Source organism: Callospermophilus lateralis, chromosome 4 (genome assembly GCF_048772815.1).
Source record: "Callospermophilus lateralis isolate mCalLat2 chromosome 4, mCalLat2.hap1, whole genome shotgun sequence".
Lineage (NCBI taxonomy): Eukaryota > Metazoa > Chordata > Mammalia > Rodentia > Sciuridae > Callospermophilus > Callospermophilus lateralis.
The window spans coordinates 150214609-150240694 of NC_135308.1; the positions used below are offsets into that span (position 1 = coordinate 150214609).

At 48.1% G+C, this 26086-nt stretch overlaps 1 protein-coding gene and 1 pseudogene across 1 annotated transcript in view; both read left to right on the forward strand.

Annotated features, from left to right (window-relative positions):
• Window positions 1–26086, forward strand: part of Stab2 (stabilin 2) — a 153409-nt gene that overhangs the window by 115834 nt on the left and 11489 nt on the right. Inside the window, exons 46-63 of the mRNA XM_076855421.2 lie at window positions 188–235; window positions 1473–1556; window positions 2139–2285; window positions 2912–3052; window positions 4137–4196; window positions 5456–5632; window positions 7830–7916; window positions 10357–10503; window positions 11417–11473; window positions 12722–12851; window positions 13888–14037; window positions 15793–15897; window positions 16225–16332; window positions 17859–18052; window positions 19306–19447; window positions 22185–22318; window positions 25313–25478; window positions 25619–25725. Coding sequence (XP_076711536.2) covers window positions 188–235; window positions 1473–1556; window positions 2139–2285; window positions 2912–3052; window positions 4137–4196; window positions 5456–5632; window positions 7830–7916; window positions 10357–10503; window positions 11417–11473; window positions 12722–12851; window positions 13888–14037; window positions 15793–15897; window positions 16225–16332; window positions 17859–18052; window positions 19306–19447; window positions 22185–22318; window positions 25313–25478; window positions 25619–25725 — 2184 coding nt within the window. The remainder of the gene's footprint in view (window positions 1–187; window positions 236–1472; window positions 1557–2138; window positions 2286–2911; window positions 3053–4136; window positions 4197–5455; window positions 5633–7829; window positions 7917–10356; window positions 10504–11416; window positions 11474–12721; window positions 12852–13887; window positions 14038–15792; window positions 15898–16224; window positions 16333–17858; window positions 18053–19305; window positions 19448–22184; window positions 22319–25312; window positions 25479–25618; window positions 25726–26086) is intronic.
• On the forward strand, window positions 24378–24699 carry LOC143397371 (elongin-C pseudogene; annotated as a pseudogene).

The following is a 26086-nucleotide window of genomic DNA, read 5'->3' on the forward strand; positions in this document are numbered from 1 at the left end:
TATGGTCATTCTGAACTTCAGCTGTAAGCCCACATATGAGGCTCCAAAGAGAGCCATTGGCACAGGTTCCCAGCAGAAGGGATAGCAGAAACTTGCAACCTGAGAAAAATCATCCCCAAACAACTCTGTATTATTCCTGTATGTGAGTCACAGGCCTAAAGCAAAATTCCTATGTCTTTGTTTGCAGGAGCTTCCCAAGAACCCGGAAACCTCCCAGTATTTCTTCCAGATTCAGGTAAGAATATGTCGAGTTGGGGCTGAGGTGTGGCTCAGTGATAGGGTACTCGCCTAGCATGCACCGGGCCCTGGGTTCCACCCCAGCACTACAAAAAGAAAAAAATTTAATTATGGAAGTTGGATCTCAAGCCAGATACAGGATAAAGTTGTAGCCTTCAGTTGGTGGAGGTGGAAGAAAGTCTCGGACCCTGGATTTCTGGGATGGGCCCTGTTTGTCATTTGTGAGTTGCATCTCTCAGGCCTCAGGTGAGCAGCATGTAAGAAAGGGGTGAACGCTCACAGACACAGTTCTACACGGAAGAACGCAGCACCATTATGTGGCACGGGGACACCTCGTGCACAGTGATCTCTGAAGATCATAATGGAGGGCTGGGGTTGTGGCTCAGTGGTAGAGTGCTTGCCTCACATGCGTAAGGCACTGGGTTCAATCCTCAGCACCTCATAAAATAAAAGTATTGTGTTCATCTACAACTAAATATATATTTTTTAAAAAGATCATAATGGAGCTGACAATTTTCAATCTGGTGACATCATAGCCATTGTGATGCCATAGGGTAACATCTTAGCCATTGACTATGGCGATGTCATAGCCATTATGGTGTCACAGGGTGACATCATAGACATTGGCTATAGTGATGTCACAGCCATTGTGATGTCATAGGGTGGCATCATAGCCATTATGATGTGTAGAGTGACACATCACTCTAATGTTTGCAGTGATGCTGGTCTGAACAAACATGGGCTGGCATGTGTGTTTGTGTCTTGGTTTTTCACAAGTGTTTAAAAACCAAAAATAGAAAAATTCTTATAACAAATGAATGTAAGGTAGAAAATTGTTGTGTGCACCCGTGCAAATAGGTGCATTTTAAATTGCATTATTACAAAAGGGTCCAAAAATTTTTATAGAGTTTAAATGTAAATGTAAAAAGTAGGGAAAAAAGTGTTTATAAAGTTTAAATGTAAAATGTAAATGTAAAAAGTAGAAAAGTTGCAGGAAGTGAACTTATTATTGAAGAAAAAACTTTTTATGTATTTAGCATGGCCTGAGTTCAATAGCGTCCTCAGTGTCACCGTCACTCCCTAACCCATCTCGGGTCTCTCCATTCGGTCTTCCCTCACTCTGCCAGCACCCACTCTCTCTGGTCTTTGTTTGAACCTGCTGGTGTCGTGCAGGAGGGGTTCTCTTACCTGTATTGTGGAAGTGAGTGACAGACGGCTCCACTTTCCCCCGACAGATGCATGTCATTCGAGAGCTGGCTGGGCCTGGGCCCTTCACTCTATTTGTACCTTTGTCTTCAGCCTTTGACAAGGAACCCCGGGTAAGCTTGCGGCTGTGGGTGGGTAGGGGAGGTTCGGGGCTGGAATGTGCTTTGAGGACCTTGCACTGGGACCAACAGTGGTGACCTTTCTGGTCAGGAGACCTAGGACCAGGTGGAGTAGAACAGCAATAGAAGGGACTGTTTCTCAGCATGGGGACCCCTGTCAAGAGAAGCAAGGACATTTGTGATACAGAGCAGAAAGCTGGAGAAAATTAACAAGTCTCCGTGATCTGAACCCCCACCAGAAGGAAAGAAGGAAGAAAGGGAGGGAGGGAGGGAAGTTGGTTCTCTTTGAGGAGCAGGCCGTGGGGCTCGGGAGGTAACCATGTTGTGAGGTGCTGGGTCAGAGGCCCACGAGGACCCTCCACTCTGTGAGTCCACAGTGAGACACAGAAGGAACCTGGCCTCTTCCTGCCTCCTGCCTGAAGGGCCTCTGCCTGTGACCCTGACACAAACCACACCTGACACCCACTGCCCAGAGTCTGGGAGGGAGGAGATGTGGGGAATCATGGAGGAGAGCAGAAGACAATCTGCAGCAAAAGGCCCTGCCTCTGGCCCAAGCCCTCTGACCTTCTATGACAGATTAAAGACTGGGACCAACAGGGCCTCATGCCCCAGATTCTTCGCTATCATGTGATCGCCTGCCAGCAGCTGCTGCTGGAGAACCTGAAGTTGACCCCCAATGCTACTTCCCTCCAAGGAGAGCAGGTTGTCATCTCCGTCGCTCAGGTGAGAGCGTCCGCCTGCCCTCCCCAAGGCCTGCCTCTCCTCCTTTTCCTTACAATAAACAGCGATGGGGACAGCTAACCTATGGTGAGAGTTTCCACACACAGACGCTGTTCTAAGTATTTTATATGTACTAACTCATTTAACTCTCAAAACAACACCACTATATAAAATATTATTATTAGCCTCGATTTCTAAATAAGAAAACTGAGCTCAGACAGGTTAAAGTAACTTGCCCAAGGTCACGCAGCAAGGAAAAATCACTGAGCTGAAATTCAAACTCAGAAGCCAAGAAGCCCCAGGCAGGCAAAGAGGGGAAGAAATAAGGATAATATGGATAAAATGTATTAAAAAGAAGTGAATTCTGAACTACTTGTTTATTTCATATTTCAGAATTACGTGACTGTTTTGTTAGATTATATATTATTTGCTCTTGGTTTCTCCAGATGAAAATTAGATTCCCGTATTGGTTTCTTTTTATGATCATAATTTTAGAATGTGTTCAAGTAACTTGACCTCTGGACTCTGCTCCTGATGATTTGACATGTTAGAGAAGCATTCTGTGAGAAGCTGTTTTGTGTGTATCTCTCTTTGTGTTCACCTCTTTTTTCTTTTCTGGTTGATTTCAGGATACAGTATACTTAAACAAAAAGGCTAAGATCATATCCAGCGATATCATCACCACTAATGGAATCGTCCATATCATAGACAAATTACTGTCTCCCCAAAACTTGCTTATCACCCCCAGAGACGCCTCCGGAAATATTCTGGTAGGTGAACTTGCCATCAGGTCCCGGGCACAGGTGATTCAGTACGCCACCATCTCCGTGCTGACTCAGCATCTCTTTGAAACGGTTTAGCTGTGCTGCCTCAATCTCAAACTACCATTAAAAGTCTAGTAAACATTATTTTTAGGAGATAAAAACAAGTAAAGGTCTATTTTAAATCAATACATGGATTTTATAAGTTTTTATTTAGTGTCTGCAAGGGCAAGTAGGTAAATAGGTAGGAGACAGATGATAGATAGATGTTAGATATCACTAAACTAAATCTGGAGTAAAACTCCTCCTCAGTGGTCAAAAAAAAAAAACATTTTAATTCATTAGTGTTGATCTGGATCCTTCATTGCAGCCCAAATAATCTACTTCTTAAGTTACTAGGTACAGCTAGACATGGTGGCACATGCCTATAATCCCAGCAACTTGGGAGGGTGAGGCAGGAGGATCACAAATTTGAGGCCAGTCTCAGCAATTTACTGAGACCCTGAGCAACTTAGTGAGACCCTGTCTCAAAAATAAATAAATAAATAAAAGGGCTGGAGATGTAGCTCAGTGGTTAAGCACCCCTGAGTTCAATACCTGGTATCAAAAAAAAAAAAAAAAAAATAGGTCCATCACCAAAGTTCTTGGAAGTCTGAAGCCTAATTTGCATGCTGGGCAGTGGGAACCAGCCTAGGGCTGCTCTAGCTGTAAGAGCTTTTTAAATTTCAGACTCTCCTCCAAGGACATTGGAGACTAGACAGCAAATGCCCCCACCTTCAGAAGGTCCCATGTCCCTGCTCACAGCCATTACCACCTCACATTATTCCTTTCCACCAAGTTTTGCCTGGTGCTTCTGCTGGGTGGACCCTGTTTTATCTTTGGGGCTCTAGCTGCAAGGGAGTCTGGTGAAATGCAAGGATTAGCCCTCCAGCCTCTAAGATGCAGAAAGGCCTGGGCAGAAGAGAGCAGCAGGGGGCACTGATGAGCCCACGCAGCCCCACGCCCACCCACCCTACACATTCCAACCAGCTGTGGTTAAAGCACCTTCTGAACAGTACTCCGGAAGCTTCCATGTCCTGTTCTTGTCTTTCAGCAAAATCTTACAACAGTGGCAGCAACCCATGGCTACAACAGATTTATGAAGCTAATACAGGTAAACACCTAGGGGCAAATGGCTCAGGAGAAACCACCTGAAGTTGTTTTGCATCTCAGTTGCTGTTTAGGTCACAGCTGTTGCCGCCTCTAATTGGGGACACCTAATTTTCTGGAGTGCAAAGTTGCTCTCTGCCACTCTACTCCCAAAATGTTGTACGGTTTGTCGGGTTAGACTTTGGGGTACTTGTGGCTGGGGATGGGGAGGAAGGCAAGATGTTCTAGATGGTCCACATCTGGAATCATCGACTGCACCGTACAAATGAGGAAGCTGAGCTGGAGATCTGGGGGGTCGGGGTGGGGGGAATGCCAGGAGGCAGTTGGAAACTGAATTTAAAATCACACCTTTCAAACTTCAGAAACTGTTCCCAAGTTTTGTGTAGAAACTTCTCGTTCAAATGAAAGATCACAAAGGAGAATTGGGGACCCTAAAGGGCTCCAAGAACTCTATTGTACCCCATAGCACAATTTAAACATCTCAGAATTATTCCAGTGATTTCCCCAAAAAAATCTGAGTCTCAGACTCACAAGGGTGCTTGATAGAAATGGGGATTTCAAGACATTCAAAATGAAAAATCTCCAAAGGTATTACAGGAAAGCACCTACCCACGCCTAAAACTTATAGCCACCTACCCCTGTTCATCAGGGTCTGGTTGAACACAGACTTTTATGGAAAGTTATAAAACCTCTCTGGAGCTCCATAAAAAAAATGATAAAGCCTATCTCATGGTATTGCTAGAAAAATCAAAAATTTAAATTTAAATTTAAAAAAAAATGTCCATGGTGCACCCCGGTTGTAGAAGGCTCTCAAAATGATTCCTCCACATTCATCTCCCAATTTTTTCTTGGGTCATATATGATCTAGGAATCTTATAAATGTGTGGGATTATCTCACTGTCCTATAGGTTTTGCTTTTTAAATGGAATATGAGAAAAAAGTTTAGCTGGTCCTTCAGAAATTAAGATGTTTGGGCAAAAGTTGTGTCAAAAAAGATGTTTACTAAAATATAACTTTATTTGCCTATTCATGAAAACTAGAATTTGACTTTCTGACTGGCTTTATAAGGAAATGTGGGTCAGAATAGTTGGGATTTCATAAGCCCACAGTTTCTGTCTGTGTCACTCTTGAGCCATGTGGAGTCCTGGTAGGCAAGGGTGCAGCTCAGACAGGACTGTCCAGAGAGGTCCTCCTCCTGTGTGGCAGGGCCTGGTTGCACAGCACGTGCTCATACCAGTGAGGGGCCGACTCCCTGTGTTTCAGGATTCAGACTTGATGAGTGTTATCACTGACCTCATTCACACCCCCGTCACTCTCTTCTGGCCCACGGACCAAGCCCTGCAAGCCCTGGCCCCGGAACAACAGAATTTCCTATTCAACCAAGTCAACAAGGAGAAGCTGAAGGAGTACTTGAAGTTCCATGTGATCCGAGATTCCAGGGTACAGTTATCTCCCACTTGCCTATGTTTTCACTTTCCTGAGTTTCAGTTACCCAGAGTCAACCATCATCTCAACATATTAAGTGGAAAACTCCAGAAGTAAACAATTCATGTTTTAAATTGGGCACCATTCTTGGTGACATTATGGAACCCCCCATCATCCTGCTGCATCCTGCCTGAGCTGTGAATCATTCCTTTGTACAGTGTGTCTGTGCTATATATGCTACCTGCCCGTTAGTCACCAATAACCATCTTGGTCATCAGAATGGTTTTTGCATAATTGTAGTGCTTATGTTCAGGTAACCCTTATTTTATTTAATAATGCCCAAAGCACAGGAGTAGTATTTTACTACTGAGTACCTGCTGAGTATTTTACTATGACATATTATTATAATTATTTTATTAATAGTTGTTAATCTCTTAGTATGCCTAATTTATAAACTGAACTTTTTCATAGGTACATATGTATTGAAGAAAACAAAGTGTATGTAGGATTTAGTACTACCCATGGTTTTTGGCAACCCCTGGGGGTCTTGGAGGGTGTCCCCACATATAAAGGGGGACTACTGCATTTGTTAAATGCAGGAGAGACTGCAGGAATGTCCCCAGGGATGGTAAAGTCCAGTACTGAGGCACTCCTGTCCAGGCTCCGTGATGGGAAGGAGACCTCACCTCCCTGCCCACGGTGTCCTCCCCTGACCCACTCCGATTAGTTGCATCCTGAAGTACACCACCCTTGGTTCTCTTCCTTGGACCTGTCATTATTTTGATCTGTTTTGAGCAGGGGTGGGGGAATGAATTTTAAATTTTAACCAATACCAAGGAGCTTCTTTCCTTTCTTGGATTGCAAACCAGCCTTTCCCCATGCGGATTCACATGGCAGAATGGCTGCTAACAACATGTCTCTGGGTTTTCCAAATGGGTTCTTTCTCTATTCCAATTCCAAAATGTCTGGCAAGCAACTGGCTAGTCTTTGGGTTTTTGTTGTTATTGTTGTTTTGTTTTGTTTTGGGGCGTTTGTTTGTTTTGTTTTGGGGCGTTTGTTTGTTTTGTTTTGTTGGTTTGTTCAAGGGTTTTTTTTTTTTTTTTTTTTTGTAGTTTTTTGTTTTTGTTTTTCTTTTTTGTTTTTGTACCAGGGATTAAACTCAGGGGCACTTAAGCACTGAGCCACATCCCCAGCCTTTTTTTGTATTCTATTTAGAGACAGGGTCTCACTAGTTACTTAGGGTCTTGCTAAGTTGCTGAGGCTAGCTTTGAACTCACAATCCTCCTGACTCAGCCTCCCAAGTGACTGGGATTACAGGCGTGCTAGTCTTGATATAATCAGCCATTGATCCCTGAACCAATAAGAGAAGCCAGATCCATAGGAACATAGCAGCCTCAGCCAGGACTCCTGTTTCTCGCCAGGACCGAGCCGTCCACTCCAAGAAGGCAAAATGCCCTGACCTTGGTCCATTCATATCATCTGGAGTATGTTCCTAGGACTGTGTAGCAAGTCACCATAGAAGGGATGGCTTGGAACAGCAGTTATTCCCTCCAAATTTCGGAGGCCAGACGTGTGCAAGAGAGGTGCTAGCGGGGTCCTTCCTTCTGAGGGTGCAGGGGAGAGCAGGTCCGAGCTCCCCGCCTGGGTCCTAGCGGTTCTTAGCACTCTCTGGTGTTCCCTGGCCAGAGCCCATGTCCCTCCGTCTCACAAGGCCGTCCCCTCCCTGCATGTCTGTATCTTCAGATGGCATTCTCCTCTCCTGTCTTCTGCTCACCGCCCCACCCATGTTGGACTGAGCCCACCTTGTTCCAGAATCACCTCATCTGACCTAGTTACACCTGCAATAACCCTGATTGCAAATAGGATGACATTGTGAGGTCGTGGGGACCAAGACTCCACGTGACCTTCTGAGGGTGTAGCACAGCCCATAATGGCACCAGAAGCCCTTTCCCAGCCTAACCCAAGACAAGACAGTCCCTCAGCCTTTCATTGGCCTCATACACCCAGATGGCGTCTTCCCGGACCCCCAAGCATACCCGTGGGGCAGCCGGGGGTGGCCGAGACTCTTCAGTCACATCACTGTCGTCTTAAATCCGAAATTATTTGAACTTGTGCAAAAACTTTTGCACCTGAATTTAACTTATCGGCAAAGCTCCTTCCTGCCCCTCGTCAGCCCAAAGGCAAGTACTCATGTGGCACTTTTCTCCCTCAGATTTCAGCTGCGGACCTGCCCCGGAGGGCCTGGAATACCCTGCAAGGTTCCGAGCTCAGTGTCAAGTGTGGAACTGACCGTGACATCGTGAGTGTCATCACCAGGGGCTAGAAATCCGTTAACAGCCAGCCTCGCTCCAGCCACCTCCCTGTCAAGAGGTGCTGGTCTCTTCCCTCCACAGGCACAAGCTCCTTAGTGCATTTAGGAGTCTTTTCCCTGGGAGGGCAAGGTGGATACAAGAGACCTGGTCAGTCCTGGCCAGCCTGGTGGCAGGAAGCCCCCTACCTGGAGGACAGCAGGTTCCAATTGCTTTTTTCTTTAATTCTTCCATAAGCAGGAAGATGCACTACTATTCCTGTCCCTTCCTTCCCAGCCTCCCTGCGGCCTCACCTCTAGCCCTCAGATAGAGGTCAAGGCCAGCCTGGGCCGCACTCCCTACATCAGCCAACAGAGAGAAGGTCTGCCATTTTTACCCACCCAGGTTACTTCCTGAAAAATTCTACCTTCTGTAATTCCATATAATGCATAGATCTGATAGGATTAAACTGCATATAAAGGGAAATAAAAAATAACAGTGGAGGGCTAGGGTTGAGGCTCAGGGGTAGAGCGCTTGCCTAGCATATGCGAGGCGCTGGGTTTGATTTTCAGCACCAAATATAAATAAATAAATAAATAAGATCCATCAACAACTAATAGAAATTTTTTAAATGACAGTGGATTAAATATATAAGAATGTTTCTTGTAAAAGAATGTTTCTTGTAAAAGAAACCTGGAGGTGGCCAATCCAGAGCTAGTGGGAGAGGTCTTTTTCTTTCTCCTCTCCAGCTCATAGTTCTGGCTCTAAGTCACCTCAAGGTCCAACATGGCTGCTGGAACTCCAGCAACTGTGTCCAGGAGGAGGGGAAAAAGAGATGCATCCCCCAGTTGAGTTGATTCCTTTTCAGGAGCTTTTCAACGCGTTCCATCCTGCTTACATCTTATGACCCGAGTCCGTTTGGCATTTGAATTGCAATTGCATTAACATTTATAACTGAGTTTGAGAAACATCAGCATCTTTTCACTCCAGTTTTTGGAAGAGTATCTCAGTGTCCTTACACTCCTGAAGGAATCCATCCCATCTCCAAAGTGGACACCCATCCAGAAGGACAAGAACTAAAAGCAGACTGGCTCAGGACTGATCCCAAGGCACACTCCAAGGATTCAGGCATAAGCAGATTCATTGTCAAGCCCCTGACGGGCAGCTCTGCAGAGACAGAGAGACAAAGAGACAAAGAGAGAAAGGGAGAGAGAGTGAGCAGCGGCAAGTGAGGGAGAGCCGCTACAGCAACTCCCTGTGGAGCATGACCTTTTATAGGCCAGAATCATGGCCGCCCACTAGGGGCGGATTTAGCCCTTGTGAATGGCGTAGCGAGCTTCACCTGATTTTGCAGATACAGAGAAGAGCAGCTGTTTACCTCTCAAGGAGAGAACAGAGACCAGCAAGTTGCTATCTCTTGAGAATAGGAACAGTATTCATAAAGTGGGGGTGGGGGGGAGGAAGATGGCGGTAGTTATGCCAACAAGAACACCCCCGCTTGCTCGGTGGGCTGCTGTTGCTTTCAGAGCACTTTGTGATATTGACCGTTGATAATAGCACAACCCTGTGGATTGGGAATCATTAACTATTTACTTGGTGAAAAAACACTGAACCTCAGAGAAGCTTAGTGATTTGGCCAGGTCACGCAGCACAGGAGTACATAGCTCTAACCACAGTTTTTTGGTGTTCCTTCCACTGAATCCCACTCTTTCTATCCCATCCATAGATGTGGATATTTATCTTTTCTCACAGAACTTTCTAAAAGCAGTTCTAATCTTTTACGGAATCAATTTAGTTAGCTGGCCTCTTGGGAGGGAGGCCTTAGGATTGTTGGGGAGCAAGTAATGAAATGATGTGTTCAGGGACGTTGCTCAAGGTCACACAGCATATATGGCAGCGTGGGCATCTGCGTCTATTAGCCCACCATTGCATCTCTTGGAGACAGACAGTAGAACCAGCACTTTGCTAGCTGCCCTGGTGGGTGCTAAATAAGAAACTCAGCGACGGACCTGAAGCAGCCATGTCAGCAAAGGGTACCCTGAGCCACAGCGACGTCACCACTGCTCCACCCTGTGCGTCTACCATGTGGGCGCAGCAGTGTGAGGGGCCGATAGAGTAGGCTCGCAGATGCCCACGCTGCCATATATGCTGTGTGACCTTGAGCAAGTCACTGAACCTCTCACTGTTTCCTTGTCTGCAAACAGAAGTGGTAACAGTAGCTACATCCTCGGGTTGTTGCTAGGATTAAAAGAGTTTGCACAGTAAAAGGCTTAGAACAGAACCTGGCCCCTGGTATGTGCTGTTTGACTGAGAGACGCACAGGTGTCGGATAGATCCATAATAGATGGCGGAAGATGGATGGATGGATAGGTATTTTCCCCCTCTCACAGGTGTAGGCCACATTATATGGCCTGGGAAGAAGGAAGTCTTGACTGTCCCCCTGTCTCCCAGGGCGAGCTCATTCTAAATGACCAAATGTGCAGAGTCGTGCAGCGGGAGCTCCTCTTTGACCTGGGCGTGGCCTACGGCATTGACTGTCTGCTGATGGACCCCACCCTGGGAGGCCGCTGTGACACCTTTACCACTTTCAATGTCTCGGTCAGTCCTAAAACACCACTGTGGTAAGAGCACCTTGGGCCAAAGAGCAGCCCTGTGGTCCCGCGGAAGCCCTGCCCCAAACCCAGGTGGACCAGCACCAAGAGGGTGGGGGCCGTGTGCTGGAATTCTTCAAATTGGGAATCCACAGCCTCTTCCTAGCCCGGCCCAGGCCTTGAACATCCCTGTGCATCTGCCCACCCAGCAGGCCAGCGTTTCATCCCCTCACCATTTAGACAACAGCCCACTTTGCGCAGTGCTCATCAGACCCCACCAAAACCTAACAATGGAGTGGTCACCACCAACTCCACTGTGTAGACTTGGGAACAGTCTCCAAGAGGGGGGGCAACGTAGCAAAGGTATCAGCGTTTGGCATCAGGGCCTGGCACCTCATAGGCATGCACTAACTATCCCACAATAGGGATTGTCCTTTCTACAATAAGGGGTGGTGGCTTCCTAAGTTCCAAAGTCTGTTCACGCACATTTCTCCGGCTAATGATTTTCTCTCGCCAATGCCCTGAAGACCAAATAGCAGCAAGAATTTTCACCTCTACTTTTTACACATTATAAAGGTAAAGATCAGGGCGTGAAGGGGTGCTAAAGGTGTCACGGCTAGCTTAAAATAGAGCTGCACCTGCATCCGGTACCCCCAGGCACCTGGTCACGCAGCCCTGGGCCAGCTCTGGGTAACAGGGGTTTTGTTCAAAGAACCCAACCAAAGATTTGAGGCCCCAGACAGACCTTCAGAATTCTCCATGGCCAAGCTAGGGTGTGTCTGTTGTTACCTTCTTGATCAGAGGCAGAATCTTAATGGGTATGAACAAGTTCTTAATCCGCCCATCCAGGTGGTAAGCAGGGACATTGCCTGGTGTTTTCCAGTACGCTTGACCTGAGAGTCTCTCTTCTTGCACACTAGGGGGACTGTGGGAGCTGTGTCAATACTCCCAGATGCCCACGGTGGAGCAAACCGAAGGTAATCATGAATGCGATGTTGGGAAAACCACGGCAGGTTCATTGTCAGACCTCAGGCTTCTGGGGGGTGTGAGCACGTGTGCTCTGGAGGGGTCCGCGGGTGTGCGAAGTGAATGCCACCTGTCATGCCTCAACCACCAAGCAAGCGGGGTAAGGGATGTACACGCCCAGGCAGCCTGTCGACCTACATCTTCTAGGAACTGTCTGGAAAACTCCTGGGGTTACAGACCTGCAGGAGACTTTAAAAAATGGTTATAATGATAACTGCTGTGCTTTGCTGGCTGCTGTCTCCCATGCCCCACCCTCTCTGCTGGGTCCTTTAGATATTGATGATCTTTATTTCTCATCATAAGACCTGTAGGAAGGTCATTTTACATCCACTTCACCCATGAGAAAATGGATCAGAGAGGGCACACAAGCAGCAAGGAGCAAAGGTAGGATTCAGCCCAGAAACCCATAAAGAGTCTTGGTTAGGTCAATGAATTTTAGAGTTTACAGACCTGGGGTTAAATTCTACTTATCTTTGGCAAGTTACAGGGTCTATCAGTTTTGCCTCTGTAAAATGGAACTGAGAACAATTTTATACTTGGCTCTTGAAAAAAAATTTTTATTAGTAGATTTTTCTTTTTTCTTTTTTTTTCTTAGTACTGAGAATTGAACCCAGGGGCACTCAACAACTGAGCCACATCCCCAGTCCTTTTTTTAAATATTTTACTTAGAGACAAGGCCTCACTGAGTTGCTCAGGGCATTACTAAGTTGCTGAGGCTGGCTTTGAACTTACAATCCTTTGCCTCAGCCTCCCAAGCCACTGGGATTATAGGCATGCACCACCACGCCCAGCAAAAAATCTATTTTAAAACAGGGGTACATTTAAGTGCTGATTAAATATTGTTTTTTTATTTCTACTCTACACCTAAAACCCCATCAAAATCACCTCTGCAAAACAAAATGTGCGCTCTTGCTGGGGATCGGTGTCTCTTCAAACACCTTCCATGATGGGAAACTGCCTCTCCCCGACTCCCCCTCTGGGCTACAATGACATTTGCAAAGGGCTCCTAGGGTCAGAAAGGCCTTCCTCTCCAGAAGGGGACGAATGCTGCCCTGCGCGGGGGCTCTGCCTGCTCCTTGGCCAGGAGCCTAAGGCTCGGCCAGTCCCCGGCAGTACCGGAATCCTCCAGAGGGGGGCACTCGAGAGCCCCAGCCTGGGCGGAAGGCGGTGGCATAATGTGGACCTCTCTCTTCCTTTAGGGAGTGAAGCAGAAGTGTCTCTACAATCTGCTGCCGTTCAAGAGGAACCTGGATGGCTGCCAGCAGCAGTGCATGCTGGTGATCCAGCTCCCCAGGTGCTGCAAGGGCTACTTCCTGCCAGACTGCCAGGGTGAGGGCCTCTTCCTTCAGGGGCTACTCTGAAGGTGTGCAGCCTCACTTCCCAGCTTCTGAGGTACCGAGCCACGAGGAGGTGCCAGAGCACCTTCCTTGTGATCCCCAGGCCCCAAAGGAGCGCTCTGAGGAGTCCTGTGTGTGTCTCATTTACTCATTTGCGTACTTTGCGTTTTACTGGGTTGAGATTCCACTGTCACATATTCCAATAGTCTGACAGCAGAGATGTTTCCCCTGGTGCTAAAGACACTGCGTAGTTAATTTTTTGATGCTCTGCAGCAAAAAATGCAGATGATATGGATAAGCATGTCTGTGTACATGCATTTGATAGGATTCTACCCTTGAGAGATGATATCCTGGTATGGCACATCTAGACCATAATCTCCTGGAAATCCCCCATTACAGAATATCTAGCATTTTCCTCCCTCCTGTAGCTCCATGACAAAGGGCCTTTGGGCCCATCCTGAAACCCAGTGTCTAGATATGACTTCTAGTGAATAATACAGCCATGACATAACGGTGGCCCAGTCGGGCATATTGTCAAGTGCTGTTTTTTGCACAAGTCAGAGTATTTAATCTTGGCTCTCCTAGGGAGCAGTTCCACCGTTGATCCCGTTTAATAGATGAGAAAATATTTGTTCACTGCTTTAGATTTCCAAAATGCTCTTCATGTGAGACTCACAATAATAATGTGACAAGGTCACATAGGCACTGTAGCATGATCATTATTGCCACCAACTTCGTTTGGAGCTAAGAAAACCAAAACTCAGAGCCACTTCATTTCTCAACCCACATCTCCTCCTATGCAGGTCTCCTGACTCCCAAATTCAGGACACAATTAGGTCTGTTGTCCTGCCAGCGTAGAATCCTCTCAGATGCATGGACCCTCATGTCCCGTGGGCCAGTGGCCCGTCCTCAGTATCCACTGACACTCAGAGCCACTTCCTGGATGTCAGAATCCATAGCACGTTCTAGAAGGCGCTGAGCTGCCCTGGGTTTGGGGACTGGGAGTCACCGCTGTTCCTCTCTTCCAGCCTGCCCCGGAGGACCAGATACCCCGTGTAATAACAGGGGTGTCTGCCTCCAAGAGTACTCGGCCACGGGTCAGTGCCAGTGCAACATCGGCTTCAACGGGACCGCGTGCGAGCTGTGCTGGCCAGGGAGATTCGGGCCTGAATGTCAGCGTAGGTGGTCGCCTCCCTGATGTTCCCCTCTCCATCCTCATCCACGCCACACACCTTCTGCCTTCTCCCACCATCCACTTCCTTCTGCCTTTTCTCCTTCTCCCAGTTTTCATCCCCAGACTGACCTTCACCCCTGGAGCTGCAGCCACCAAGACAAGCTGTGGCTGAGCAAAGTCCACTCTCAGTCATTCAACCCACAAGCACCTATTGAGTTCTTACGAATCTTGACAGCCAATGTTTATTGAGTGCCTACTATGTGCCTGGCATATGTGGTCCCATCTAACCCTAACCCTAACCCTCTGAGGCAGGCCCTGTTATTATCAGCAACCGGCAGATCAAGAAACCCAGGCACAAAGAGTTCAAAGGGTTTTCTCCACAGCAGGAATTGTCCTAAGGCTAGGGATACAGTGGTGGGAGGGGGACAGAGCCAAGTCCCAGCTCTCAAATTGCTTACAGGAAGAAAAATAGTTACAAAGGCTAAAAAGACAAAAGGCAGGCATAGGGTGCGGTGTCACACACCTCAAATCCCAGCAGCTCTGGAGGCTGACGCAGGAGGATTGCGAGTTGAAAGCCAGCCTCAGCCCTAGGTAATTTAGTAAGACTCTTGTCTCCAAATAAAAAATAAAATGCTGAGCTGGGACTCTGGCTCAGTAATTAAGCACCCCTGGGTTCAATCACCAGTACCAAAAAAAAAAAAAAAAAAAAAAAGAAGAAGAAGAAAAGGATGAAAGGCTCTGTTTTAGAAGACATCCCCCACCAGGAGTGCTTGAGTAGAGGCCCATCAGAGGTCATGGGAATATCAAGAGCAGGTCGACCAAACGGAGAGCAATGCTAGAAACATTCTGTGACTCCACTGTTCAGGATAGAAGCCACTAGCCACCTGGGCTATGGAGCACTCAAAATGTATGACTGAGGAGCTGGACTTTTTAATTAGCTTAAATTTCAATAGCTGCACGTAGCTAGTGGCTACTGCAGTGGGCCATGCAGAGCAGAGGCGTGGCTTTCCTGAAGGAGAGATTAGCAAGTGCAGAGGCCCTGATCCAGGAGGGCTTGGCATGCAGGACAGCCAGGAGGCCAGGCCAGCTGAGCAGAGTGGGCAAAGAAGAGGAAAGGAAGGAGATGAAATCTGAAGGTCACCAGGGCCAGCTCCCACAGCGCTCTCAGCCGGCTGATGGTCAAGAGCATCTCTGGGTGGTGGGCGGAGGAGTGTCATGAGCAGATGGCCTCCGAGCTCCCTGCGGAGGGTTACAGAAGCAGGGCCACCATGGGGGAGTGAACAGCCGTCTCAGCAGGAGTCGATGGTGACTTGGGTTGTCATGGTCACGCTGCAGGGGGTAAGAAGGGAGGAAGTGGCCCATCTCAGATCAGACAGATTTCTCCATCAGGAGGCCCCAGGTGAGGTTCTGTCCCCCTGACTGTTCTATCATGACGCTGTCCCCACGATGCTCTGCACTTCTGCAGTCAGAACATTCGCCACATTCATAGCCACACGCTCAACAGCTTGTTACTCCTAGACCCCAAGGTGAGACCCCTGAAGACGAGAAGCTTCTCTCTGACGTTTTCCCTGTAACCTCACCGCCCCGTAGTGCCTGGCTAAGTTACCTCCTGAACGTGTGGATAAATGAATGGGCCCCTGTGACATAGCACAGTGCGTCCCAGGCCAGAAGCTCACAGCCAGTGGGTGCTCAGGGGGCCAGCAGGTGGGATCCCAGCCCTGATGGCCGATTCCCAAACACTCTCTGATCTGCCTTTCAGCCTGCAGCTGCTCAGAGCACGGACGGTGTGACGATGGAATCGCAGGCTCCGGTCAGTGTGTGTGTGAACCGGGGTGGACGGGCCGCTTCTGCGACACTCAGGCAGGTCTGTCATGGGAAGGGTCAGCCTCTGGCAGCACCCAACTGAAAGGGTCCGGGTGAGGGTGGGGGTCTGGTGGCCTGAAGGATAAAGCCAGTCTTTCTGGGTCTGCACTGTGATCTGGATAAACTGGCAGAGGTGTCTTCACGTACAAGACTGATTCTAGAATCTCAGAGTCGCCAGGCTGGGAAGGACCTTAGCAAGTTGCCCCAGGTTCCTGCCCCGTGGGGGTTCTTATGGGTCACAGATGATGCTCGGGGGAGTCTTGGGGACTCACAGGTGGCCCCAGCTCCTCACAACTGGTGCGGGACCGTGGTGGCCTCTGTCTTGCAGAGTTGGCCCCTGTGTGCACGCCTCCTTGCTCTGCCCACGCCACCTGTGTGGAGAACAACACGTGTGAGTGTGACCTGGGCTATGAAGGCGACGGGGTAACCTGCACAGGTGAGACCGCTTTCTGTACCTGGGAAACAGCGGCTCCGTGCAAGACAGGAGCAGGACCAGGTCAGGGTGCCTGCGCCTGTCCCAGCTCTTCTGCCTCCTGCCGGCCTCCTCGCCCAACCCACCCTCCCTCCGCTGGGCTTCCTCACGGGGTCTGCCGGGGGCTCGTTGCCCACCTCCCACACCAAGGCTTTGGAATCGTTTGGAAAAACAGGATGCACTTTATTGTAGAGTGTTTTCCTAACTCTAGGATTCAGTCAGTCTTACTTCAAAACTCCAGGTGCTACAGTATTAAAAAAAAAAATAATACATCTATCATCCTGTGACCTCCCATGAGAACCACTGTGGACACTGTGAAATCTGTCCTTGGGAGCTATCACCCAGCCATAGAGAGTCTCAAATGAACCGGGTGTAAACCAGGCAGGTGTTTATTTCTGTCTCGTATAACAGTTTGAATTTCACCTGAATGGTCACCCTGAAGGGTTGTGGCCCACGTGGCCACCAACGTGAGCACACCCCAGCAGCAAGATGAGAGAGGGAGCGGATGAGGCAAACCTTCCCTTTAAGACCATGGCCTCGCGGCTGCTGAACTCAGACCTGCTCCCCTCCCAAGACTGGCACCTCACCTTCTGCCAAGAGCCAGGGAAATGGGGTGTTTTCCTAGCCCACCCAGATCCATTTCCTATTAGGAAACAAAGAGCCCGGGCACCGGTGAGAAGCCAGCAGTCAGTCTCAGGCACTGCCTGATTCCTTTTTCATGGCTAAATAAACATCCACATGGAGAGGTGAACTTCCCCTGCAGTCACTAAGTCTCCCCGTACCTGCAGCATGGGAACCACGCCAGGGCAATCCAGAGGGCTCCGTGCTCAGCAGTGGCAGCACAGGCCACCCTCTCCTCCCTGTCGCTCTTAGGCAGGGCTTGGGTCCTCAGGATCTCAAGAGGCTGCCCTAGACCCCAGCACACAGGAAAACTCAGCCAGCTTTCCAGGAGTGCTGAGGCGATAACCAGACTATGGGGGGGAGTGTGAAAACCAAGGTCCTAAGAGCCAGCAAACACAGGGGGCCAAGCCACCCAGGGTTCAAACCCCAGCCCTGCCACGTCCTAGCTGTTTTACCTCTGCCAGGTGAGGGAAGCTCTCTGGTCCTCAGTTTGTTCATCTGTGGAATGGGGTCAACAATGCCTGTCTCACAAGGTGGTTCCTGTTGCACTAACCCCACACACACACACACATACACACCTTTATTCTAACATTAAAAACCCAAACATATTCTGAAATCGACTACCAAAGTGAGCCTAGAGGTATGTGACCTGCGGGGGACCCAGCGCAGGGGAGTGGACAGAGGTCACCAGGACTGGTCCGTGAGCGTTTCACAGGGTCTAAGTGTTGCAAAGGCTCTCAGAGAGACCACAGTGCTGGGGTCTGCTGCCCCCCACCCGGCGTGCTGGCGGGCGCAGGTCACCAGCAGCCCCAGCCGGAAGCCCCGGGTTCAGAGGGTGGTCAGCAGAGCCTCTCTCCCCGCTCCTCCAGCCGTGGACTTCTGCAAACAGAACAACGGGGGCTGTGCCAAGGCCGCCAAGTGCTCCCAGAAGGGCACCAAAGTCTCCTGCAGTTGCCTGAAGGGCTACAGGGGAGATGGCCGCAGCTGCGTGGAGATAGACCCCTGTGCCGACGGCCTCAACGGCGGGTGTCATGAGCACGCCACCTGCAGGATGACCGGCCCGGTGAGCCCGCTCCCTGCAAGGGAGAGTCCCAGAGTCCCAGCCCCTGCCTCCCTTGAGCCTCCTCCCCAGCTTTCTGCCCACTTCTGTTGCTTGTTAAAAGTCAGTGGGGTGAGTGTCATTGTCCTCCTCAACAGAAAGGGGACTGTAGTGGGAAGTCTGGTGAAACCCAGGCAGAGTCTATTGTTTAGTAAGAAAAATGACATTGATTTCTTAATTTTGACAAGGGGACGATGCTCCCATAAGATGGTGACATTAGGGGAGACTGGTGGGCTGCAGCGGGCAGCTCTCTGCTACCTTTGTAACTTTCCTATGAATCTAAAATTATTCAAAGCTTAAGGTGTATTCAGGGAGTCGATAGCCGGGCACAGTGGCGCATGCCTATAATCCCAGCAGCTCGGGAGGCTGAGGCAGGAGGACCGCAAGTTCAAAGCCAGCCTCAGCAACTTAGTGAGGCTCTAAGCAACTTGGTGAGACCCTGTCTCTAAATGAAAACTTTTAAAAAGGGCTGGGGATGTGGCTCAGTGGTTAATGCCCCTGGGTTCAATCCCTGGTGCCAAAACAAAGAGTTGAGAAGCCGGAGCGTAGTGAGTGGCACTCAGTCAGTCTTTGGGGGATGGAATCAGCGCCCTGTTTCTCTGGTGGGAAGAGCAGAGTGGGAGATGATGCCCAGTGCTGGTCACTCACACAGACCAAGAGTCAGCCAGCCTGTGAGACTCAGCTCCTGGACTTACCGACTGTGGAAGCCTGGGCCTAGCTACTTAATGGCTCTGAGCCTCAGCTTCCTCCTCTGTAAAGTGGGCCTGACGGTCACACAGACCTCATAGGGTTGATGTGGGAATTAGATGAGATAATCCACTGATTCCACCAACAGTCACCAGGCACCTATCATGGGCTATGCAGGGGCTGGGGGTACTGCATTAGAGACAGGCAGGGCCCCTGCGTCCTTGGAGCCTGCAAACCAGGAGAGAGACAGGGCTTGCTACATGAACTCCTTTCAGACCAGGCCAATGTGCAGAGCACTGGAGAGCTGCTCATGCCGGGGGCTGGACTTGCGGGGAGCTCTGAGGAAGAGATGAGATGGAGGACGAGGTTTCACTGTGAGCCTGTACCAGAGCAAGATGTCGCCCCTACCCATCCCCGCCAGACAGGAGGTGCCTTCTCTTGGTCCTTCCAACACCTCCCAGGCCGGATGGGTCCTGGGATCCTGGGGTCCTAGAGAGTCTTTTTCATCTTGACCCACTCTCTTCCCACAGGGCAAGCACAAGTGTGAATGTAAGAGTCACTACGTGGGGGACGGGCTGGACTGCGAGCCAGAGCAGCTGCCCCTGGACCGCTGCTTGCAGGACAATGGGCAGTGTCACGCAGACGCCGAGTGTACCGACCTCCACTTCCAGGGTCGGTATAGCCGGGCGCCATGGCCCAAAGCACCTTTCTGTTTGGGCTTGGGGAAGAGACCTTCAGAAGAGGAAAAAGAGAAACAAAGCGTAATTTAAACAGACCAAAGCGTCCTTACGTTGCCCAGACCCAATGTGGGCAGGAGGGGGGCAGAGGAAACTCGGGATTGGCCCCTGAGCCGCTAGGAGCAGGATGGAGATCCGAGGCCATCTGTCCCGAGTTTTCCCAAGCTTACTTTTCCCCATCACTTAGAAACCCGTCAGCTGTTGATTGCAACTGAATCCCAGAAGCCCTGCTCAGGGTCAAGAATCAAAGACTCATATTGCAGAAGCAATTTGCTTAATAGTTGTTTTGATGATAGTGCATCGATTGGTACTTACCCCGGGCACTTCCAAGCATGATTTGAGTGGCTTATAACAAACTCACAGGCACACTCCCAGGCTCCCCACGCTCAGGAGGAAGTGCCTACTCACACAGGTCAGAGGAGGGCAAACTGGTACAGCATTTAGAGTCACGGGAGTGGCCATGTGTCCGTCAGATGGACTCAGGGTTGGGGATCTTCATTCCTATAGAAATCTAGGAATTGAATGAAGATAAACACACTCACCCCAGCATTAATGAAAATCACCAAAAATTAGAATTACCCTAGATATTTCATGTAAAGGACAATCAAATACACTGCCACACATCCACCCGAAGGCACTGTGAGGTCTTGGCAAGGAGACAGGACAACAGCTCTCCAGAGGGCTCCAAGCTGTGTGGCCAGCAGGATGGCAGGACCTACATCTAGGGATTATACTGCTGGGCTTTGGGCGGTCAGGAAAAACTGGAATTAGCCTTTTTTTCAGTGAGAAAGAGTCCTTTAATGACATTTTATAATGAACCTATAAACAATATAAAACTGGGACTCAGTTCTTGAACTCTTTCTGGTCTATGTCCTCGAAATATATGAAAAGATACTAGCTGCAAACAAATGATAAAAATTACCCAGTATCTTGGGGAGAACATCAAATTTTTAAAAACTTTTTAAAATGGCATAGCAGTGATACAGAGCGCTTGGCAGAAGTTCCACTTTAAGATATATTTTTTTTCCTAGTTGTAAAAGCATCAAAAAGATTCAATTTTAAGTATTATGGGCTGGGTACAGTGGCAGATACCTTTAGTTCCAGCCACAGAGGAGGCTGAAGCAGGGGGTGTCAAGTTCAAGGCCAGTCTGAGCAAGTCAGTGAGATGCCATCTCAAAATAAAAAGGGCTGGGGATGTAGCTCAATGGTAGAACACTTGCCTAGCATGTGCAAGGCCCTGGGGCCAACCCCAGCACTACCAAAAAAAAAAAAAACAACTATTAGAGGAAAAAAATTATATTACTATAATATTGGCAAATAATCATGTTTCAATGTTAAATTTAAAAAGACTTCTGAAAACTGTAGTATGCCATCACATTTATAATATTTGTAGCATATAAATTAATTGGAAAAAAACCTGGAAGGATGTGGAATTATATCAGACTTAAAAGTCACCCCCCAAAAAAGTAAAAATCTAGAAGAAAGTATACTGAAATGTTAGCTGGGGAGCAAGGATTGTTTCCTCTAAATAGGGTTATAAGTGAGTATTATTTTTTTTTCTTTTTTACTTTTCTGTGTGGACCCAGTTCCTCTGATGAAAATATCCTTTTTATTTCATTTTAATTGGCACATAATAATTGTATCTATTTCTGGAGGAGAGTGTGATGTTTCCACACATGTCCACATTGTGAGATAACTAAATCAGGATATTTAGCATATCCATACCTCTCACATTGATCATTTCTTTGTGGTGAAAACATTCAAAATCCTCTCTTCTTGTTATTTTGAAATATTCAATACAGTTTTATTTACCAAAGTCACCATACTATATGCAAGACACACAGAACTTCCTCGGCCTGTGTGTAATGTCGTACCTGTGGACCAATCTCTTCCTATCCGCCTCCCTCTACCCACCCGTCCTCCGGAGCCCACTATTCTGCTCCCTGATTGTACAAGATCAACTTCTGTAGATTTCACACGTGAGGCAGATCCTATGGTGTCTGGTCTTTATCATTTATATAGTATACTCCAGGTTCAGCCATGTTGCTGCAAATGACAGGATTTCATTCTTTTTATGGCTGATTAGTTTTGTGTGTGTGTGTGTATGTGTGTGTGTGTGTGTGTGAGAGAGAGAGAGAGAGAGAGAGAGAGAGAGAGAGAGAGAGAGAGGTTTTCTTTATCCATCTCTTGGTGGACTCGGGCTGATGTCAAATCACGGATGTTGTCTTTAGTGCTGCAGTAAGCACGGGCATGCTGGTGTTTCTTCGACATACTGATTTCATTTCCTTGGGGTGTGTTGGGGGAGTGGGATCAGTGGATCATAGGGTAATTTTATGTTTGATTTTTAAGAATCTCCCTATAATGGCCTTCCTAATTTGCATTCCCACCAACAGAGTTCTCTTTTCTCTGCATCCACATCAACATTTATTATTCTCTTTTTGATAATAGCCATTCTAATTGGGTAGGTGGTATTTCGTTGAGTAGATGCTATTTTTATAATTAGAAAAGAAATGAATATTTTCAATGATATGTTTGGACACACATGGAAGTGGCTTCTGAAGACACCCTGGGGGACAGCTGGCCTTCTACTTTGAAAGTCCTTCAAAGTCCTTTGCTGAAAGCAGGACCAACCAGGTGGGCTGATCATTTGGTTCGTCTCCTTCCTCCTGCAGACACTACTGTTGGGGTGTTCCATCTCCGCTCCCCACTGGGTCAGTACAAGTTGACCTTTGCCAAAGCCAGAGAGGCCTGTGCCAACGAAGCTGCCACCATGGCCACCTACAACCAGCTGTCCTATGCCCAGAAGGTGGGTCCCAGGAAATGGAAACTGTGCAGGCAGTGTCTACAGGGGGGGGGGGGTTTGCACACAACCTCCTCTTCAGGTGGGGTGACAGGCTGTTGCTTTGCGGGAGGTGAGTACGGAAGCTTCTTGATAATGCCAATGCCAGGTGTCTGCTATGTGTCACGCCCTGCATTGACTTTGTTATCCATCCTTACACCATCCCTGAAGTTAGGTGTTGCTTTTATTTTCCCCCCTTTGGAACCAGGGATTGAACCCATGGGTGCTTACCCACAGAGCCACATCCTCAGATCCCCAGCCCTTTTGAGACAAGGTCTTGCTAAGTTACCTAGGGCCTCACTAAGTTGCTGAGGCTGGCTTTGAACTTGCAATTCTCCTGCCTCTGCCTCCCGAGTTGCTGGGATGACAGGCATGCATCACCACACCGGGCATCACCATTCCCATTTTTCAGATAGGGAAACTGAGGCTTGGGAAGGTTAAGTAGAATATCCAATGTTTCCCAGCCAGAAGGTGGTAGGTCCAGGGTTCACAAGCAGCCCTGACTCCGAAAGTCTCTTCTCAACCATAACTTCCTACTGCCAAAGCAGAGGCAGAGACTCAAAATGCACCCCTCATAGCTGGAGACCAGAGGATCCATAACCACATGCCTCGTAGGATCTCCCTGAACCCACAGAGCAGTTGAGGCTCCCTGGAAGAGCTGGAGCTTTATGGCTGAAATGAGGTGCAGGGAATCCAGGGGTGTTTCCCAAGCCCCTGTATCCAGCAGAGAGGAACCGGGCTCTCTGGTGAGGGCCACTCTTACCCTCTGAAGCAGAGCCCTGCCCATTTGGAAAAACTACCTCCTTGGAGTTACCTGCTGGTGGTTTCTCACTGGGAACAGAGGACGTGGCTGCCTGATGTCATGACCTGTCCACATCTACCCACGCTGTCTACTGCCTTCAGACCCGAGAGGGCTTTACCAAGGAGCAAAGCCTTTGATGCCAGGGCCCAGCCTCCTGAAGGCTCTGCATCTCTGCTCTCCTTGGGGGTTTTTTGGCTATGATCAAACCACTGAAACCTCTGTCCTACCTGGCACATTGGTGTAAGAACTAAAGGTAACATGGCTTGCCGTAGGAACTCAGTTTTTATGTTTATTAAGAGATCTGAAATAAATGGCTTGGGTTAAATCTGCTACTTGCTGACTGTATGACATGGGCAAGTTTCTTAACTTCTCTTTGCCTCTGTTATCTCAACTAGATGATAAAGATTTTAAAAGTTCTTACCTCTGCAGCACACAGTGGCACAATCCTGTAATCCCAGTGGCTCAGGAGGCTGAGACAAGAGGATCATGAGTTCAAGGCCAGCCTCAAGCAAAAGCAAGCCACTAAGCAACTCAGTGAGACCCTGTCTCTAAATAAAATACAAAATAGGGCTGGGGGTGTGGCTCAGTGGCTGAGTGCCCGTGAGTTCAATCCCTGGTACCCAAAAGACACAAAAGTTTCTACCTCATAGGATTGATATGAGAGTAAAAGGGGCGGGCACATGAAAAGCCCTTGCAAGAGAACCTGGCCCTGGATAAGCTCTCAGTGTCATGATGACGATGGTGGGGGTGTAGATGGTGGTAGTGGTGGCAATGGAGATGATGATGAAGATGATGATGATGAAGAATATTTGAGTTTTATCACCAATAAGTTAAGATCTGTAACCTATAAGATGAAGAATTTGCAGCAGGGATAAATGGTAGCGAATTCTTTCTCAAGAGCAGAGAGAACCAAAATGAGTATGAATGACCTGGCCACCTACAAGAAAGAGACCACTTGCGTTCCACCAGTGGCTCAATCAACAAAAATGTAGGGACCACCAACTGTGTTTCAGGCACAAGAGAACAACTAGCAAAGTGGATTTAACTCTGTGGAGTTTGTGGTCTGATCGGGGAATCATAAATTAACCAGGGGCAGCTGGGGATCCGGAGGCAGCCCTGGAGTAGGGACTGTGGCAATACAAGGGGACCCGGTTGCAGTGACTGCAGGGCTGACGAGAAACGACTAGCATCCTGTGAAACCAAAGTAGAATTTATAAGAACATAATGGACAGAGAAGAGAAAACCTATGGCGGCTATTATATGTCAAACTGATATCTTCTGATGGTCATGAATTTATTGTAAAAAGAGAACGTGCACTAATATCAGGAATAATAAAAGCCTTGTTGAGTGGCCCAAGTCAGTTTGCCGAAAATGAAACAGATGAAGTCAATTTTAGAGTGATCCCTTCACCCCTATATGCAGGTATTTTACCCACTGGGTTCGCTACACTAACAGCTCCACCAAGATTCCCGAATTCCCAATTGCACTTGAAATTGCACTGGAACTGCTGATAGCTGCAAATTTCCTACCTTGTTCAGTAAAATAAATTATAATAAACTGTTGATTTTTTTTCAGTATTTAATACCTGTAGTTCAGTTAGTAATTTTTTCATGTAGAGCTTGTTGCCTTATGCCATTGAGATACAAATGTAATTGCAAAGCAGATTTTCTTCTGTGCTTTTGCATAGTAATCAGAGTTGAAATTTGTTTCCTACATCAACAAATTAAGGACATTTTCACAAACTGAGAAATAAACAACTATGCCAATTTGTAGGTGGTTTTTGCTCATTCTTTCGATGTGACTTTTACAATTAGAACAATGATGATATAATAAATGCTGAACTATAGGCATAAATGAACACGTTCTACAGGTAAATAATGGGGCTATGTATTTTTGTTTATTCTGATCTATAGCCACTGGTAGCATTACTAGAGTTATGCAAAAAATTACATAAGAAACATTTTTATAACTTAGCCGAAAGTTGATTTTTATAATTCAAAAAATAAGAGTTGAAATTTCTTATGTTTTTTGATAAACCACAGTATTATTTAAAAAAAAAAAAACTAGAAGAAGAAGAAGATAAAGAAGAAATTAACCGAATGATTCCATAGGGAGTATGAGTTTGCAGTGGGTCTCTGATCTTGCCTCTGTCCCTGCAGGCCAGGTACCACCTGTGTTCGGCTGGCTGGCTGGACAGTGGGCGGGTCGCCTACCCCACAGCCTACTCCTCCCAGAACTGCGGTTCTGGAGTTGTTGGGATCGTGGACTATGGACCCAGACCCAATAAGAGCGAGATGTGGGACGTCTTCTGTTATCGCATGAAAGGTAACTGCCCCACCTACCCCGGGCCTGGGCCACGTAGCTGCTGGACAGTCCTCAGCTGGTCAGCCAGGCTCCAAGGTTGAGCAGGGCAGCCAGGCCCCTGCCCCACTGGGCACGGGACCCTGTGTGCCTCTGCTCTCCAGATGTGAACTGCACCTGCAAGACAGGCTACGTGGGTGATGGCTTCTCGTGCAGTGGGAACCTGCTGCAGGTCCTGATGTCCTTCCCCTCGCTCACAAACTTCCTGACGGTATGTCCCATGCCTGCTTGGTTCCACTTTGGGCAGGGAGTGTCACCTTGAAGCAGCTGTAAGAGGGGTGAGTTCCTGATAGAAGCTAAAGGCTCTAGTGATGGTTAGGAGCAGGAGTGTTGGGCCACCTTGTCTGAATCTGAGCCTGGGGTTTGCTTCACTCTAAACAGGTTACTTTCCTCTCTGAACCTCAGTTTTCTCACCTGTAAAGTGGAGGTGATAATAGCATTTGCCTCGTGGGATCACTGTGATCTTTCAATGAGTTGATATTTGTCAAACACTTAGACCTCTGGTTGGCCCATGGAAAATTCTCCATTGTTGTTAAAGCTGGGATTATTATCTCTGCATATGGAGCAGTTAA